Below are 14,335 nucleotides of genomic sequence, written 5' to 3'. Positions count from 1 at the left end.
TTTCGGTAACTGTTTGTTTGTTAGTCAAACACATCATAGATTTAGATTGGTGTATGATTTAGTTTTATATAGTAATAACTAATTTTGGGTTTTCATAGAAACCACTCTTTTATGTTAGATGATGTAATGTGGATGATGTGTTTATAAGTGTTAAAGCAACATCTTGGGTTGGGTGTTATCACTAATCCGCATTATGAAATGAAATGAAATGAAATCTAGATGGTCCGGATCCATCATAATAATAATAGATAATAATAAACAGTAGCCACCGGACTCAAGTGGTGGACACAACAAGTATGGCAGCCACATTCCACACCACCACTTCCTTTCTCTCGTTTCCATCGCGTATCACCTCCAGTCCAGTAACCACTACAACCAGGTCTTCAGTATTATTTATTCAATTTCATTTTGATTTTGTTATTATTAATGAATTGTTAGATATGCGTGTGTGTACAGATTTAGGGCTAAAATGTCGTCCTCGGCGACGGTGACGCAGCTTGACACTCCAGTCGTGGTACGTATTTATCCGCCTTGTTTACTTAAATTGTGATTTTGATTGAGGTTGAAGAATTGGGTCAAGTTACACCCGAGCTAAATTACGTGTGTGTATAGGCTCCAAAAACTCGAAATTCTGTTCGATTTGAATTGACTTCTGTTAGGCCCGTAAACGAACCGAACCGCACCTTCAGTGAACTGTTTGTGAACCGTTCGGCTGGAAGTTCGTTTATTTAATAAACAAACGAACATGAACAAAAAATTTGTGGTTGTTTAATTAGACGAACGAACATGGACGCATGTTTCGTTCGCTCATTTATGTTTGTGAACGTTTGTATATGTTTGTTTATTTATGTTCATTTCTGTCCGTTTACATATTAATAGAAAATAATTAAATTTTATCTTGAAGAGTCGTCTAGTTAATGGTTTTATATTTGTTCATTTGTGTTCGTTTAAGTGTGTTCATTTCCATTTGTTTATATATGTTCATTTTTGTTTCTTTATCTCTGTTCATTTATGTTCACGAACTGTTTTAGAAGTTAAATAAACGAACATGAAAATGTTCATTTTAACACAAAATATGTGTTCGATTAAGTGTTCGCGTTTGTGTTCATTCAAAGTTAAATGAACGAACACAAACATGCCCTTGTTCGTGATCGATCTGTTCGTTTGTAGGCCTAACTTCAGTAATCGAATACGGATTTGCGATTTTTGATTCAATTGGGTATTTGAATTTGAATAATACATTTTTTTTTAATTTAGAACTAAAAGCTGGAAGTTCATTGTTATGGTTGCTAATTCATAATACTTTTGTCAATTGTTATGAAGATTTAACTTGATGTTACCACTTTGAGTCTGATGGATGATTCCACTATGAGTTTATGACTATGCAGGATGTATTGGATGTTTTGCAACTTTGAATGGTCTATTTGTTTTATAAACTTGTATTTTTTGTTGTTAAAAAATCAAGTTTGCAGTAGTTTCGAAATTAGAATTAACATAATTTATTTTATTGGCTGAATACGAACTGAATCAATACAAAATCGATTCGAATTCGAACTACAAACTCGAATTGGATCGAATTTTGAATTCGAATTGAATTTTTTGAATCTAATTTGAATTTGAATTGAATTCGAATCCAGCTTCAAAGTTCCAAAATTCAAATAGTTTGATCAGAATAATTTGAATATCCAATTTGTTGAACACCGCTGGTGACGATTGATGATATGTATAACTGAAAGTAAAACGCTATGGTGTGTTTGTAAACAATACAGCTTGGATTTGGTGGTGTGGGGGTGGATCTCTTGGCTACTGTGGCTGCTTTCCCTAATCCAGATGATAAGATCCGTAGCACCAGTTTGAAGGTACTCACTGTAGATGATCAATATATGTTTGTAGTTGGGTTATCAGTCTCATTATAGCATGAATTTTAGGAGTGAATTCAATAGTTTATGAATCAGGTGGATCATTTCTATCAACAATTTGTGAGGTTTTTAGTGGTCATGAGTTCATTCATATAGTTGATGTAAAATTGTTGATTAAAATTTTGTATTTGGATGTCTAAAACTTAGATATGAAGATTGAGTGAAATATTTTCTGTAGCCATGCAATGAATTATTGTCTGTGGCATAGAAGATGCCAACACTCAATACCTCAAACTTATCCTGCTCACTATGATTAAAGAATTGCCTTGTGATCATGTTGTTCTTTCCTTGCCCTTTCTGTTTACTGCTCCTATTTGACTGAGAATTTACAGTTATCATCGGTCCAGTTCTTATTAACAATTATTGCAAGGAATTTGATTAGTCGTTTTTTAAAGTGGCCCTTTCGTAATATGAAATTTATTAATATAATCTTACCATTTGTATTGTACATCTTGTTACTATAATTTTTGTAGAAGTGACCGGAATATCTTTCAAATTTTTTACCATCATATAATCGACACTATCATTAATAGGTACAAGGAGGTGGTAATGCAGGAAATGCTCTAACTTGTGCAGCTCGTTTAGGGTTGAACGCAAGGTTAATATCCAAGGTATGCATGCAGTATGCTAACAAATTGACATTAAAACTATGTACATATTTGAGTTTCTTCACTTAGCTATTAAGAAGGTTTTTGATGTTATCAACTTCTCATTATTACATTATCAGGTTGCCAATGATGCTCAAGGGAGAGGAATATTGGAAGAATTAAAAGCTGATGGTGTAGATGTATCTTTTTTTGTGGTAATGAGCATGTATACATATACAATCTTTTTTTTTTAACGTTTTTGCGAATTCTTTTGCATACATTAACTTACAATTTTCTGTTTTCAGGTTTCTGAAGAGGGAAATTCACCATTTACCTACGTGATTGTGGACAATCAAACGTATGCATCTCTTCTCATTTAGTTACTCCCGTGAAAGATATATTTGACTGTTGACTATTTTCTGCTAACAGAAATCCATTATGAACTTGTTCCTATGTTGAACATTGTTAATCTTGCAGTTTGTGTTAAATAAAAGAGTTAATGGCCATTTTCGTCCCTGTGGTTTGCTACTTTCGCCACTGCAGTCCAAAATTTGAAATTTTGTCAATTTAGTCCTTATAGTTTTAAAAATTAGCCAATTACGTCCCCCCGTCTAACGGCATCCAACTATGCCGTTAGTTTAAGGGGTATTTTTGTCTTTCTCATGTTTATTTTTAGTTAATGGCCATCTTCGTCCATGTGGTTTGATACTTTTGCTACTTCAGTCCAAAGTTTGAAATTTTGTTAATTTTATGTTTAATTTAATTCAGTTTTTTTTTTTGCTACTTCAGTCCATGATGGAATTGATTGGTAAAGTGGTCAGGGTAATTCTCTAAAACCGAACTATACCGAAAAAACTAAAATCGTTTATTTGCTTAATGCATAATAGTTAGGATTTAGAGATTAACATATCGTAGCAAACATCTGGGTCAAAATCAACATCAGGAGATCAAATATCCCGCATTTCCATGTTTGCTCAAGAAATCGATGCCCTAAATTGCACGTGTGTTCTTCAAATCGTGGTATTGTTCTTGAATTCATCGAATTCAACCCTAGAGTTGTTGTCAATTTGAAGAATTCAAGAACAACACCACGATTTGAAGAACACACATGCGATCTAGTGTATCGATTTCTTGAGTAAACATGGAAATACTGATATTCGACCTCCTGATGTTGATTTTAACCCAAATGTTTGCTACGATATGTTAATCTCTAAACCCTAACTATTATGCATTAATTAAATAAACGATTTAAGTTTTTTCGGTATAGTTGGGTTTTAGGGAATTACCCTGACCACTTTACCAATGAATTCCACCATGGGGGAGAGTTTAGGAGATGTCTAGAAACTAAATACGAGGGGGGGGGTATGATTATTGTTGTTGACAGAGTAAATGTCGACCTGTTTTGGTCGATGCTCGATGGTTTTGGGCTTGGATTATGCTTTTAGGGGTTATAGACAAAAAAAAACTGAATTAATTAAACATAAAATTGACAACATTTCAAACTTTGGACTGAAGTAGCAAAGGTATCAAATCACAGGGACGAAAATGACCATTAACTAAAAATAGACAGGAGAAAGACAAAAATACCCCTTAGACTAACGGCATAGTTGGTTGCCGTTAGACGGGGGGACGTAATTGGCTAATTTTTAAAACTATAAGGACTAAATTGACAAAATTTCAAACTTTGGACTGAAGTGGCGAAAGTAGCAAACCACAGGGACGAAAATGGCCATTAACTCTAAATAAAATATTCGAGTAGTTTGAGTAAAGTGCCAAAATCGTCCATGAGGTTTGGTCATTTTTGCGACTTTAGTCTAAATAGTTTTTTTTTTTTTTGCAACTGAACCATTGAGGTTTCTCATCTCTTGCCATTTACGTCCAACTCACTAACTCGTTAAATTATACTGTTAAGTCAGGGGTAGATAAGGGATAGATCCATCCTTTCCTCTTCTCCTCCTTCTACCCTAACATCTGCACTCCTTGAGTGCTTTCCATTTAAATAAACAAAAAGCACCTGCATTCCGTTCTTCCTCTTCCTCCTCCCAAAGCCGGCCATGGTCACCCCCGAAACTCGCTTTAGCAACCACCATCGCCAGATTTGAGCATCAACACCAAGTGCCACCACTTCCTCCGGCGCTCAGATTTCGCCACCGGTGAACGCCCCCCTCGCAATTGCCACCAGATTGGAAGTGTTTGGCTTGATTTTGGAAAATCTTTACCTATTATGACCGAGGCTGGTTTCGTGTTAATCAGAAGATCCTGGATTGCATATTCTAATTTGGCATTTTCCGGCAACACATATTTTGCGTGTTTCTCCGGCGTAGCCAGATCTGCTAGCCGAGAGCAACTCAATCCTTGAGCATATTAAAAGTGATGGGTGAGGCCCATTTGTGTGTGGAAGGAGAGGATATAATTTTGCTACATATCGAACCTTGACTTTGGGTGATGGTGATGACTGATGATCGCCGGAAAATCGAGTGGGCTGCGGTGGGGGTCTGCAAAAAGTATTGGAAGTACAGGGGTGATGACCCCAATCTTCTCAGATTTTTATATTATATTTTTTATAATAATAATAATAATATACTGTTTTAATTTTCTTTCTTAATAAATATATAAAAAGACCGTTTTACCCCTCATTTAACATTAAAAAACTAACGAAGTTAGTTACTTGGACGTAAATGACAAGGATTGGAAAACCTTAATGGCCCAGTTGCACAAAATAAACTATTTGGACTAAAGTCGCAAAAACCATCAAACCTTAAGGACGAATTTGGCACTTTACTCAAGTAGTTTTCATAAACTGTTTCAACACTTAGTGTGTTTTCATTTATGGAATGGTTTATATGTTTTAGGAAAACTCGAACGTGCATTCACACTCCAGGCTCACCTCCAATGGTTCCCGATGACATTCCCAATTCAGCTTTATTAGCTGCATTGTCCGGAGTACAACTTATTTATTTTGATGTACGCTTGCCTGAAACTGCTCTACTTTTTGCACATGAGGTAAATATTAGGTGATATTTCATATTTTTAAGTTTGTCTATTTAAATAGTTTTTATTCAAATAGAAATGAACCATCCATGTTCAATTTCACCAGTGCAGGCAAACCGAAGAAAAATACCTATTTTAATTGATGCTGAAAGACCAAGAGAAGGGCTGGATGATCTTCTAAATTTATCAGATTATGTTGTGTGTTCTGCAAAATTTCCTCAAGTAAGTTAATGATACTTACATTTGTACTTTTGTATTTACTTTTAATTGTTTTCATTTTTACTATTACAGACATGGACTGGAGCTCCATCAGTTCCAAGTGCACTTGTTTCAATGCTTTTAAGGCTACCTAAGGTCAAGTTTGTGATTGTCACTTTAGGTGCAGATGGTTGTATAATGCTTCAGAGAAGCATGGAAGGTGTGTATATAATTTATTATAATTGGTAGCAAACCAATATTCATTACAGTATCAGTTGTACAACACAAGTTTTTATATAAATTTCACTTGCAGGAGAGAGTGTTCAAGCGGAAAAAATAGATGTAGATGATTTAGTAGAGAAGTTAAAGCGCCAATTTGACAGTAGCACACCTGTCCCATCGTGCATTTCATCGGTAGTTACATTTAAACGATAATAGTATTAATAATAATTATAACGATAATGGCTGTTTTACAATTTACTTTCTGTTTCAGGATGTTACAAATTTGCAAGCAAAGGGAGTTGGGACCGTGCGTGGGAAATTATTTTTGGGTACAGCTGAAAAGATACCACAGTCGGAGCTCGTGGATACAACAGGTGCTGGGGATGCGTTTATAGGAGCTGTCTTGTATGGTGCGTATTCATAAGTTATACAGCCAATTCGTTTTAGAAATTCATAAATTATTTTTTTAATTGTTCGTATGCAATTTGTAGGCATTTGCACCAACAAGCCACCAGAACAGATGTTACCTTTTGCAGCTCAAGTGGTTAGTACATATAAGTTTATGGTTCAATTTCTGTATATTACAGTATGACACAACGTTCAATTCCTATATATTACGGTATTACACAATGTTCAATATCTACATATAAAGGTGTTTTCATCAGTCTTTTTTCTTCTGTATGAATGATTACAGGCAGCTTTGGCATGTCGGGCTTTAGGAGCCCGTGCTGGTCTTCCACACGTCACGGATCCTCGTTTAGCGGCTTTTGCATAGTAACAATTTCACAATTATGTTTCAGTTTATTGTTGATTGGAATTGTATCAATGCATTCACAGTTGTACATAACACCGGGACGGGAATATTGTGCTACAGATGTAGCGTTTCCTGATGGGAAATTGTCCTGAGTTGAAACAACATTTAATACATCTGGAACGATATGTTTTATAAGTACTAGTATAATTAGTGTTTATTTAGAACAGTATATATTATAGATATGGGGTTGGATTGGTTTCAGGATAAACATGTGAATAAATTTTGCTAAATGGGTCAGTAATTGACTAACTTTTGTGTGTTGACCTGTTTATTTAAATAATGTTTACAGGTATTTTTTATGCCAAAATGCAGAAGTTAGAAATGATGTCAATTTTTGAATGCAGTGTGGTAATATGTAAAACATTATATAAGAAGTTTGGGTTAAAACTGGGCTATGTTCATGGGCTCCTAATACACGAGTCGTATTCGAGTTCATGCAAAATTCCTGTATTCCTATGTCCGTGTTGGGTTTAACCCGCCAATTCGTGAAGACAACCTGTTTGGTAGTGCTTTGAAATGTAACCAGTGGAAGCAACAATTGGCAAGCGAATAAGGCTTGTATTTTTGTTGCAACACATAATAATTACACTTGCATACATGACTAGTTCAATATGCACCTGTAGCCTAAGGACCCGGAACAATATCACAATGTGTGATTTTTTTTTCAAAAAATAGTGTTTTTAGAAAAGTTGTTTCAAAAGCTTCATGCCTTTTTAAGTTTTTTCACAAATGGTGTAACCGTGGTTTTAAACCACGGTTTGTCTTTTTCTTTTTCTCAAGTACGTCAGATGAAATTTCAGAAATAGTAAAATATGATTAAAATAATACAAACTGTGGTTTGAAACCACGGATTGCACCCAAAATAACAACCTAATACTGCTTTTCGTGAAGGAGGTGTTTTGATAGTCAAGTCGTTGTTTGACCACGGTTTGATGTTTTTTATTCTTATTTTTTTTGTTAAGTGCAAAATGTTCACATGCACCTTTTTGTTTTTTAGACGACCCGTGGTTCAAGACCACGGTTTGAGTGTTTTTTTTTAACATCCAGTATTGTTCACATGTGATATTAATGCTTTTATTTTTTCTCCAATAAAATGACATTACAATTGTATAATCAATCCAACTTTAAATTTTCAATTGAAAGATTCTTATGTATATATATGGAAGTTGATTTTAGTATTCTCGTCAAAGCCATTCTATCATTTCTTCAATTGATTTATTAGGTGCTTCATAACTTGTGTTGTGAGATTAGAAAATGAATCCACAAGTATTTCTTGGTCCAAGTAATTCTGATTTGTTATTTTTAGGCACCGAGCCTACCATTTGTTCCATAATAACAATTTCAGTCAAGAACCCTTAACAATTCGTCGTGGCGATCAAAAATTCTAGGAATGCATTAGACATTAGACGTAAACCTATACCGGAGAATGCCATGCGTCAGATGTGTGTTAAAGGTTTTGGCGGTGTTATTGAATACAACTACAAAATGATTGATAATCATCTTGTAACCGGGTTGGTTAAGAAGTGGCGTCCGGAAACACACACATTTCACTTCAAGTTTGGGGAGACCACAATAACCTTAGAAGACGTACAAGTTTTATGGGGTCTGCGATTGGAGACGAGATTGTTTCTGGTAGGGATACTAGATTAACATTTCCCAAGCAAAAGTATTTGTGTAATGAACTATTAGGCTTGCATGTTGAAGAAAATGATTTTAAAAATAAAAAATTAAGGTTAACTCGTCTTGCAGCTGAACTAGGATATGATTTTCCGGAGGACGCATTGGAAGACGATTGTGTTAGGCGAGCAAACAGTGTATATACTACACTTATTAGGTGGTACTTTGTTTCCCGATTCTTCGAGTAGTAGCGTATTTTTCCATTATCTAAGTCATTTATGAGATTTAAATGAATGTGGACGGCTTAACTGGGCAAGCGCGGTGCTTGCATACCTTTTCAAAAATTTATGCAAAGGAGCATCTTCTAAAGCTATAGAGATTTATGGCACGACTATGTTGTCACACCCCCAAAAACCTTAATTTAACAACGGAAGACTTTATTAAATAATTTGGTCGATGTTTAGCCAATAATATTCAAACACGAACATTTATATAAGTTGGGCATTTTTTTAAAGTTTTTGCACAAATGGTGTAACCATGGTTTGAAACCACGGTTTGCCCTTTTTTTTTCTCAAATACTTCAGATGAAATTTAGAAAACAATAAATTATGATTAAAATAATACAAACTGTGGTTTGAAACCACGGATTGCACCCAAAATAACAACCTAATACCGCTTTTCGTGAGTGAGGTGGTTTTGATAGTCAAGCCGTGGTTTGAAACCATGGTTTGATGTTTTTTATTATTTTTGTTGTTAAGTGCATAATGCTCATATGTACCTTCTTGTTTTTTAGACAACCCTTGGTTCAAGACCGCTGTTTGATTTTTTTTAACATTCAATATTGTTTACATGTGATATTGATGCTTTTGTTTTTTCCCCATTGAAGTGATATTACAATTGTATAATCAATCCGTGAACTTAAAGTTTCAATTGACCGATTCTTTTATATATATAGAAGTTGATTTTGGTATTCTCATCAAAGCCATCCTATCATTTCTTCAATTAATTTGTTAGGAGCTTCATAACCTGTGTTGTGAGATTAGAAAATGAATCCACGAGTATTTCCTGGTCCAAGTAATTTTGATTTGTTATTTTTAGGTGAAAATCACTGAGTCTACAATTTGTTCCATAGTAACAATTTCAGTCAAGAACCCTAACAGTTCATCGTGGCAATAAAAAATTATGGGAACGTATGAAACGTAAACCTATATCGAAGAATGTTGTGCACCACGTACGTGTTGCTGGTTTTGGCGATGTTATTGAATACGGTTACAAAATGGTTGATAATCATCTTATAACAACGTTAGTTGAGAAATGGCGTCCGAAAGCACACACATTTCACTTCAAGTTTGGGGAGGCCACAATAACCCTAGAAGACATACAAGCTTTATGGGGTCTGTCGATTGGAGACAAGGTTGTTTCTGGTAGGGATTCTAGATTAACATTTCCCGAGCAACATAATTTATTCATATTGTGATTGTGTTAATATAATTTAATTTTATTAACAGTTTAAGTGGATGTCGTATTTTCAAGTAGAAGACCTTCTTCCGAACAGTTGTTTAAGTGTAAAAGATAGTTGGAGTACGGCTCTCATATTTTGGGAAGTTGTTCGAACCGCATTTACCAAGAAGGGTTATGCGACAATTTGGAATGGTTTGTAAATTTGATCTTTAACAAAAAAAAAACATGAGAATGCACAAAGTCAACTAGAAAGGACAAGCAAAGGATTCGAAAAATGGAACACTTAATTTATGTTGAAATGTGACAAGGGAGGTTAAACAATGTTGTAAAGGGTATACCATGTGATACAAGTGTGAGTAGTGAAGAATATATGACATGGTTCATGGCTCGAGCCGTATTTTATATTTCTAACCCTAGACAAGCAGAAACCTTACAAAATCACAGCGGTAGATTTGAACTATTGGTGTGTTGTTTCTTGTATATAATTTTGTATTTGACATCTTATTTCGTTGTTTTACAAAATAGCTAATGTTTATCTGATTTTTGTTGTATATTGCAGGGTGAAGGGATGTTCCAAGTTTACAGAGACGTGAGAAATTTAATAGAAAGACATCCTGATCAATCTCAGTATTTTGAGCCATTTCAAATGTGGCGACACAATATATGGGACTTATAAGTTTGTTAAGAATATATGCAATACCAACCATCACATTTGGCTATAAATATGAACCAATATGATTTTCCCACCGTACCTGTCAGGACCGGACCTAGTGCAAACCTTAGTAGGTTAACAAGAACAAACCAGATCTAATAAACCCAAAGGCCTCTTGAATATTCCGACGGAATCAGTATATTCAAGGGATGTGAATAAAGGCATGAATAACAATAGATAACCAGTAAGAACAATATTCAAAGACAAAGATTCACTATATTAAATATATCATTAATGGAACAGTGATTTGGTGAAAGGAATGTCTAGAGTTTTGTGAAGGTGGCGGCGATACGAGAATACACAAAAGGAATATTTGCTCAGGTGTTTGTGCTCATGTATTCTGTGCCTTATCCACCCTCTTAATAAATGGAAACCTAGGACACTATTTATAGGCCCTGTTCTTCTAGATATCTTCAATCCTACCTTGGTGACTTATTGAGAACAATCTTCAGCATACTTAGAACATTTGATATCTTTCTTTATTGTATCCATGCTCGATCCACCAGTGTGCTCGGAACACTTGGTTTAAGCTGGATAACTCAAGATGTTTGCTCGATTGGCAATCTATACTCGATGAAGAATATTCTTGCTTGATGAAGTGTAGCTTGCTCGAAGCCTTCAACACTTAGAGTAATTTCCAGAAGATAGTATTATAGCCATAATACATCGTGCTCGAGGTAGTAAAACCATGCTTGAAGGTCCAAGCTTGCTCGTAGTCCATACTTAGCCGATTCCTTGAGGAGGTTGAGAAGAGTCCAATCTTCCTTTGTGAATATCCGACTCAACAATCTCCCCTAGATTGGAACTAGCTCATATGCACCAAAACATACCTACATATAGCTACAAATGTATCAATTTTCTAAAGATAGTTAATTTAAGCAAAAGTCATTACATTACAAAATGGGAATTCTGCCACTTGGGCATTACACATCAAATTTACATTTCATTCAAATTACAAAATCAAAACACACAAAACATAAAATGCAAAAAGATAAAAAAGGATAATCAGCCTTGGCTCCTTTCAGCTTCTTTTATCTTGTCTAGTCTTACTGCTGCAGCCCTTTATTTAAACATCTCTAATTCTACACCATCATCAGAATCTATAGGAACATCTACATTGATAATGTCCTGAAGATCCTGGATGTGTATGAATTGCAACTCTGCATCATGCTCAACAACAGCTATGGTTCGTCCATGAGAGTTTCTAAGAGTTACAGAGTCACTTTGCCTATTATAAGTAAGATGAACAATTTGTCAATCTTGTTGCACTTCAGAATTTGGCACTTCCATCTCTCTTTTCATAGCCAGACTTTCTCTCAATGTTCTTCTCACAGAGCTTGAGCCTCTATCCTGTTGTGTTTTCTTTCCTTTGGTTTCCCAGAGGGAGAGCTCTGATAATTTGACATCTCTAACTTTCTCTTCCTCCTCTCCTTCTCTGCTTCTATATATGATTCTCTTTGCTTTTGGTTAAGGAATGGAAATCCCTTTTCAAATTGTTCTTTTAGGTACTTAGAGAGATCATTTCTTTGTTGGCAAGCTTTTCTGCTCCTGTCTTGATTGTCATAAAGCTCCAGCTGTGCCATTCTTTCTAATTGTTCTCTGGTGAAGCTTCTGAAGTCACTCTTGAATATTATTTTTGTTTCTTGACCATTTTTAGTTATGACTCTCAGAGTTCTTAATCTTATGTCAAAATACAAGTGTGTCTCTGCATTTCAACTTCAGGTCTAACAACAAGTCCCCTAAACCTTGTTGTAGATATTATCTTCCCATGCTTTCTTTTAGATTCTTCATCGCCTCTGCTCTCTATGATAAATGTCCAGAATTTGTTCATGAGGCAGGCTGTCAAATTAAGTCTCTGTGATCCCCTTCTTTAATAGTATATCCTTCAAGGTCTTCACTCTATCAGGATCTTTGAACCATTCCACTGCCTCAGCTTTTCTCTTCTCAGCCTCTACTTTCTCCTTATCTTGTTTCTCTTTTTCTTTCATTTTTCTTTTACAATCCATAGCACATTTTTCGTCTTTGTGTGAGTCCTTCACCATCTTTACCTTTCTCTTCAATTCATCAATGGTTAAGTCTTTTACTGAGTCATACTTATATCCATGCACTTCTAAGAATTTGATATCTTTATGTTTCTTTTTTAGATCTTCATATTCTTTCTTTCCTTGTGCATCTTTTCTTCTTACTTCTTGTACAAATTTTGAAGTATCATCAACAATAGCATTTATGTACATTTTGTCAAAAACTTCAAACGATTGACGATTTAAGTAAGAGGGAGGATGTCCAGCTTTTAAAAGGAAGGCTCTTTGTGAATCTCTTCTTCTCCATTCCTCTGCTGCTTCTGTTCTACTTTCCCTTGTCATCATCTCTACATGTCTTTCTTCATAATCCAGGCTTAAAAGATAGGCTTTCTTTTCATGATCTCTTTTCTCTTCCCTTTCTAGCCTTTCTTTATTTTCTTTGGCTTTTAACTCGGCTAACTGCTCAGTCATTCTCTTAAGATTTTCGAAATTCAGTCCACATTGAATAAGGAATATGATCTTTAGATCACTCTTTAGCCTCTCTTCATCTTCCTCAACTTCTGCATGGTCATCTGCATGCTCATCTAAGTCTTGTAGAGCCTCAATCATAGGTTCTTCAGTTTGACTGACTTGTGGCTCATCAACAATCTTATTCTTATCAACAACCTTAGGCTTATCTCTCCTTGTGTAGACTTTCTTGACTGATTTTTGCCTTTTGGCCCTAGGAGTCTCTTTCTCTGAAGTATCTTTTCTTTTAACTGACTTTCTAGCCTCAGGCTCAGGTTCTTCAATCATAATTGGTTCAATGACAGTTGGTTCAGTGACCTCTTCAACAGGCTCATCATCAACTATTTCTTCAATTCTTGGTTCAGATAGGTTTTCAGTCTGCTCACTGCTTCTATTTTGTATTTCTTTTTGTGTCTTTCTTGCAGCAGCCACTAGTTCAGGATCATGTCTCTCTGGATTCTTCAGAATATTATTATAAATTCTCAAGACAACTAATTTTGTAAGTAATCCAAAACTAAGTCCTTCTGATTTTTCATGTTGTTCTTGTATTGCAGGACTTGTTTCAGTTTGAGGAATTTCAGATTGACTCTTCTTTACTTATTCCATGGCAGCCCCTATAGTCTTATTAGCCAATTTCCTCAATCTTTCTTCCTCTTCATATTTCTTTTTCATTTCAATTAAAGTCTTCAGCAACTCCTGAGGAATTTCCTCCTCTTCTTCTTCAATAGCTATTCTAGCCCTTTCTTCATCCATGATCTCCATTTCAGTTTTAACAGATTCCACCTCAGCTATATCTGGATCATTTACTTCATTTGTTTCCAAAATTTCATCACCAGATACTACTCTTGGAGTAGCCTTGGGGTGAAGATCTTCTTCAGACTGAGCAACCCCTTTTCCTTTTTGTTTTCTTTTCTCAATTTGTTCTGGGGTTTCTTCTTTAGCTTCAAACTCCCCCTCATGGAATGCCTGTCTTATATTCACATTTTCTTCTACTTCTTGCTCATTATATTCTTTGTTTACAAATTTAGAGCATTTGATGTTCCAACACCTGCACTTTCATCACTGGCCTCATTATAGGTTTCAATTATCATCATAAGAGCATATGCTTCTTCATCATTCTCCCCCTGTTTTGGTGCATCTGAGGTCTTCTCAACCTCAATCTGCTACAGGGCTTGAATCTTCATTAAATCATGTAGAATTAAATTTCACTCTTTTTTGTTTAATATTTTGGCATATGTTTCAGATTATTCTTGATTGGAATTGTACCAATGCATTCACAGTTGCAC

At 35.2% G+C, this 14,335-nt stretch overlaps 1 protein-coding gene across 1 annotated transcript; it reads left to right on the top strand.

Annotated features, from left to right (window-relative positions):
• Positions 1 to 296: 296 nt before the first annotated feature.
• Positions 297 to 6,704, top strand: LOC143556471 (uncharacterized). Its single transcript, XM_077045778.1, has 13 exons — positions 297 to 379; positions 457 to 514; positions 1,770 to 1,859; positions 2,453 to 2,530; positions 2,647 to 2,721; positions 2,812 to 2,864; positions 5,359 to 5,509; positions 5,609 to 5,719; positions 5,789 to 5,915; positions 6,009 to 6,109; positions 6,189 to 6,327; positions 6,409 to 6,461; positions 6,612 to 6,704. Exons 1-13 carry the CDS (start codon positions 297 to 299, stop codon positions 6,690 to 6,692), a joined length of 1,200 nt encoding a protein of 399 aa, XP_076901893.1. The 3' UTR covers positions 6,693 to 6,704.
• Positions 6,705 to 14,335: the final 7,631 nt, after the last annotated feature.

Source organism: Bidens hawaiensis, unplaced genomic scaffold (assembly GCF_021521415.1).
Source record: "Bidens hawaiensis isolate Kalapana, Puna unplaced genomic scaffold, B.hawaiensis_p1.1 tig00018577_1, whole genome shotgun sequence".
Taxonomy (NCBI): Eukaryota; Viridiplantae; Streptophyta; class Magnoliopsida; order Asterales; family Asteraceae; genus Bidens; species Bidens hawaiensis.
This window is presented reverse-complemented; position numbering and strand designations above follow the sequence as displayed.

Bases quoted from the DNA above. Each gene is read 5' to 3' on its own strand.
- LOC143556471 (XM_077045778.1), top strand. From the start codon at position 297: ATGGCAGCCACATTCCACACCACCACTTCCTTTCTCTCGTTTCCATCG. The intron at 380-456 runs GTCTTCAGTATT...GTGTGTGTACAG, and splicing joins CCAGTAACCACTACAACCAG to ATTTAGGGCTAAAATGTCGT. The intron at 1,860-2,452 runs GTACTCACTGTA...TATCATTAATAG, and splicing joins TCCGTAGCACCAGTTTGAAG to GTACAAGGAGGTGGTAATGC.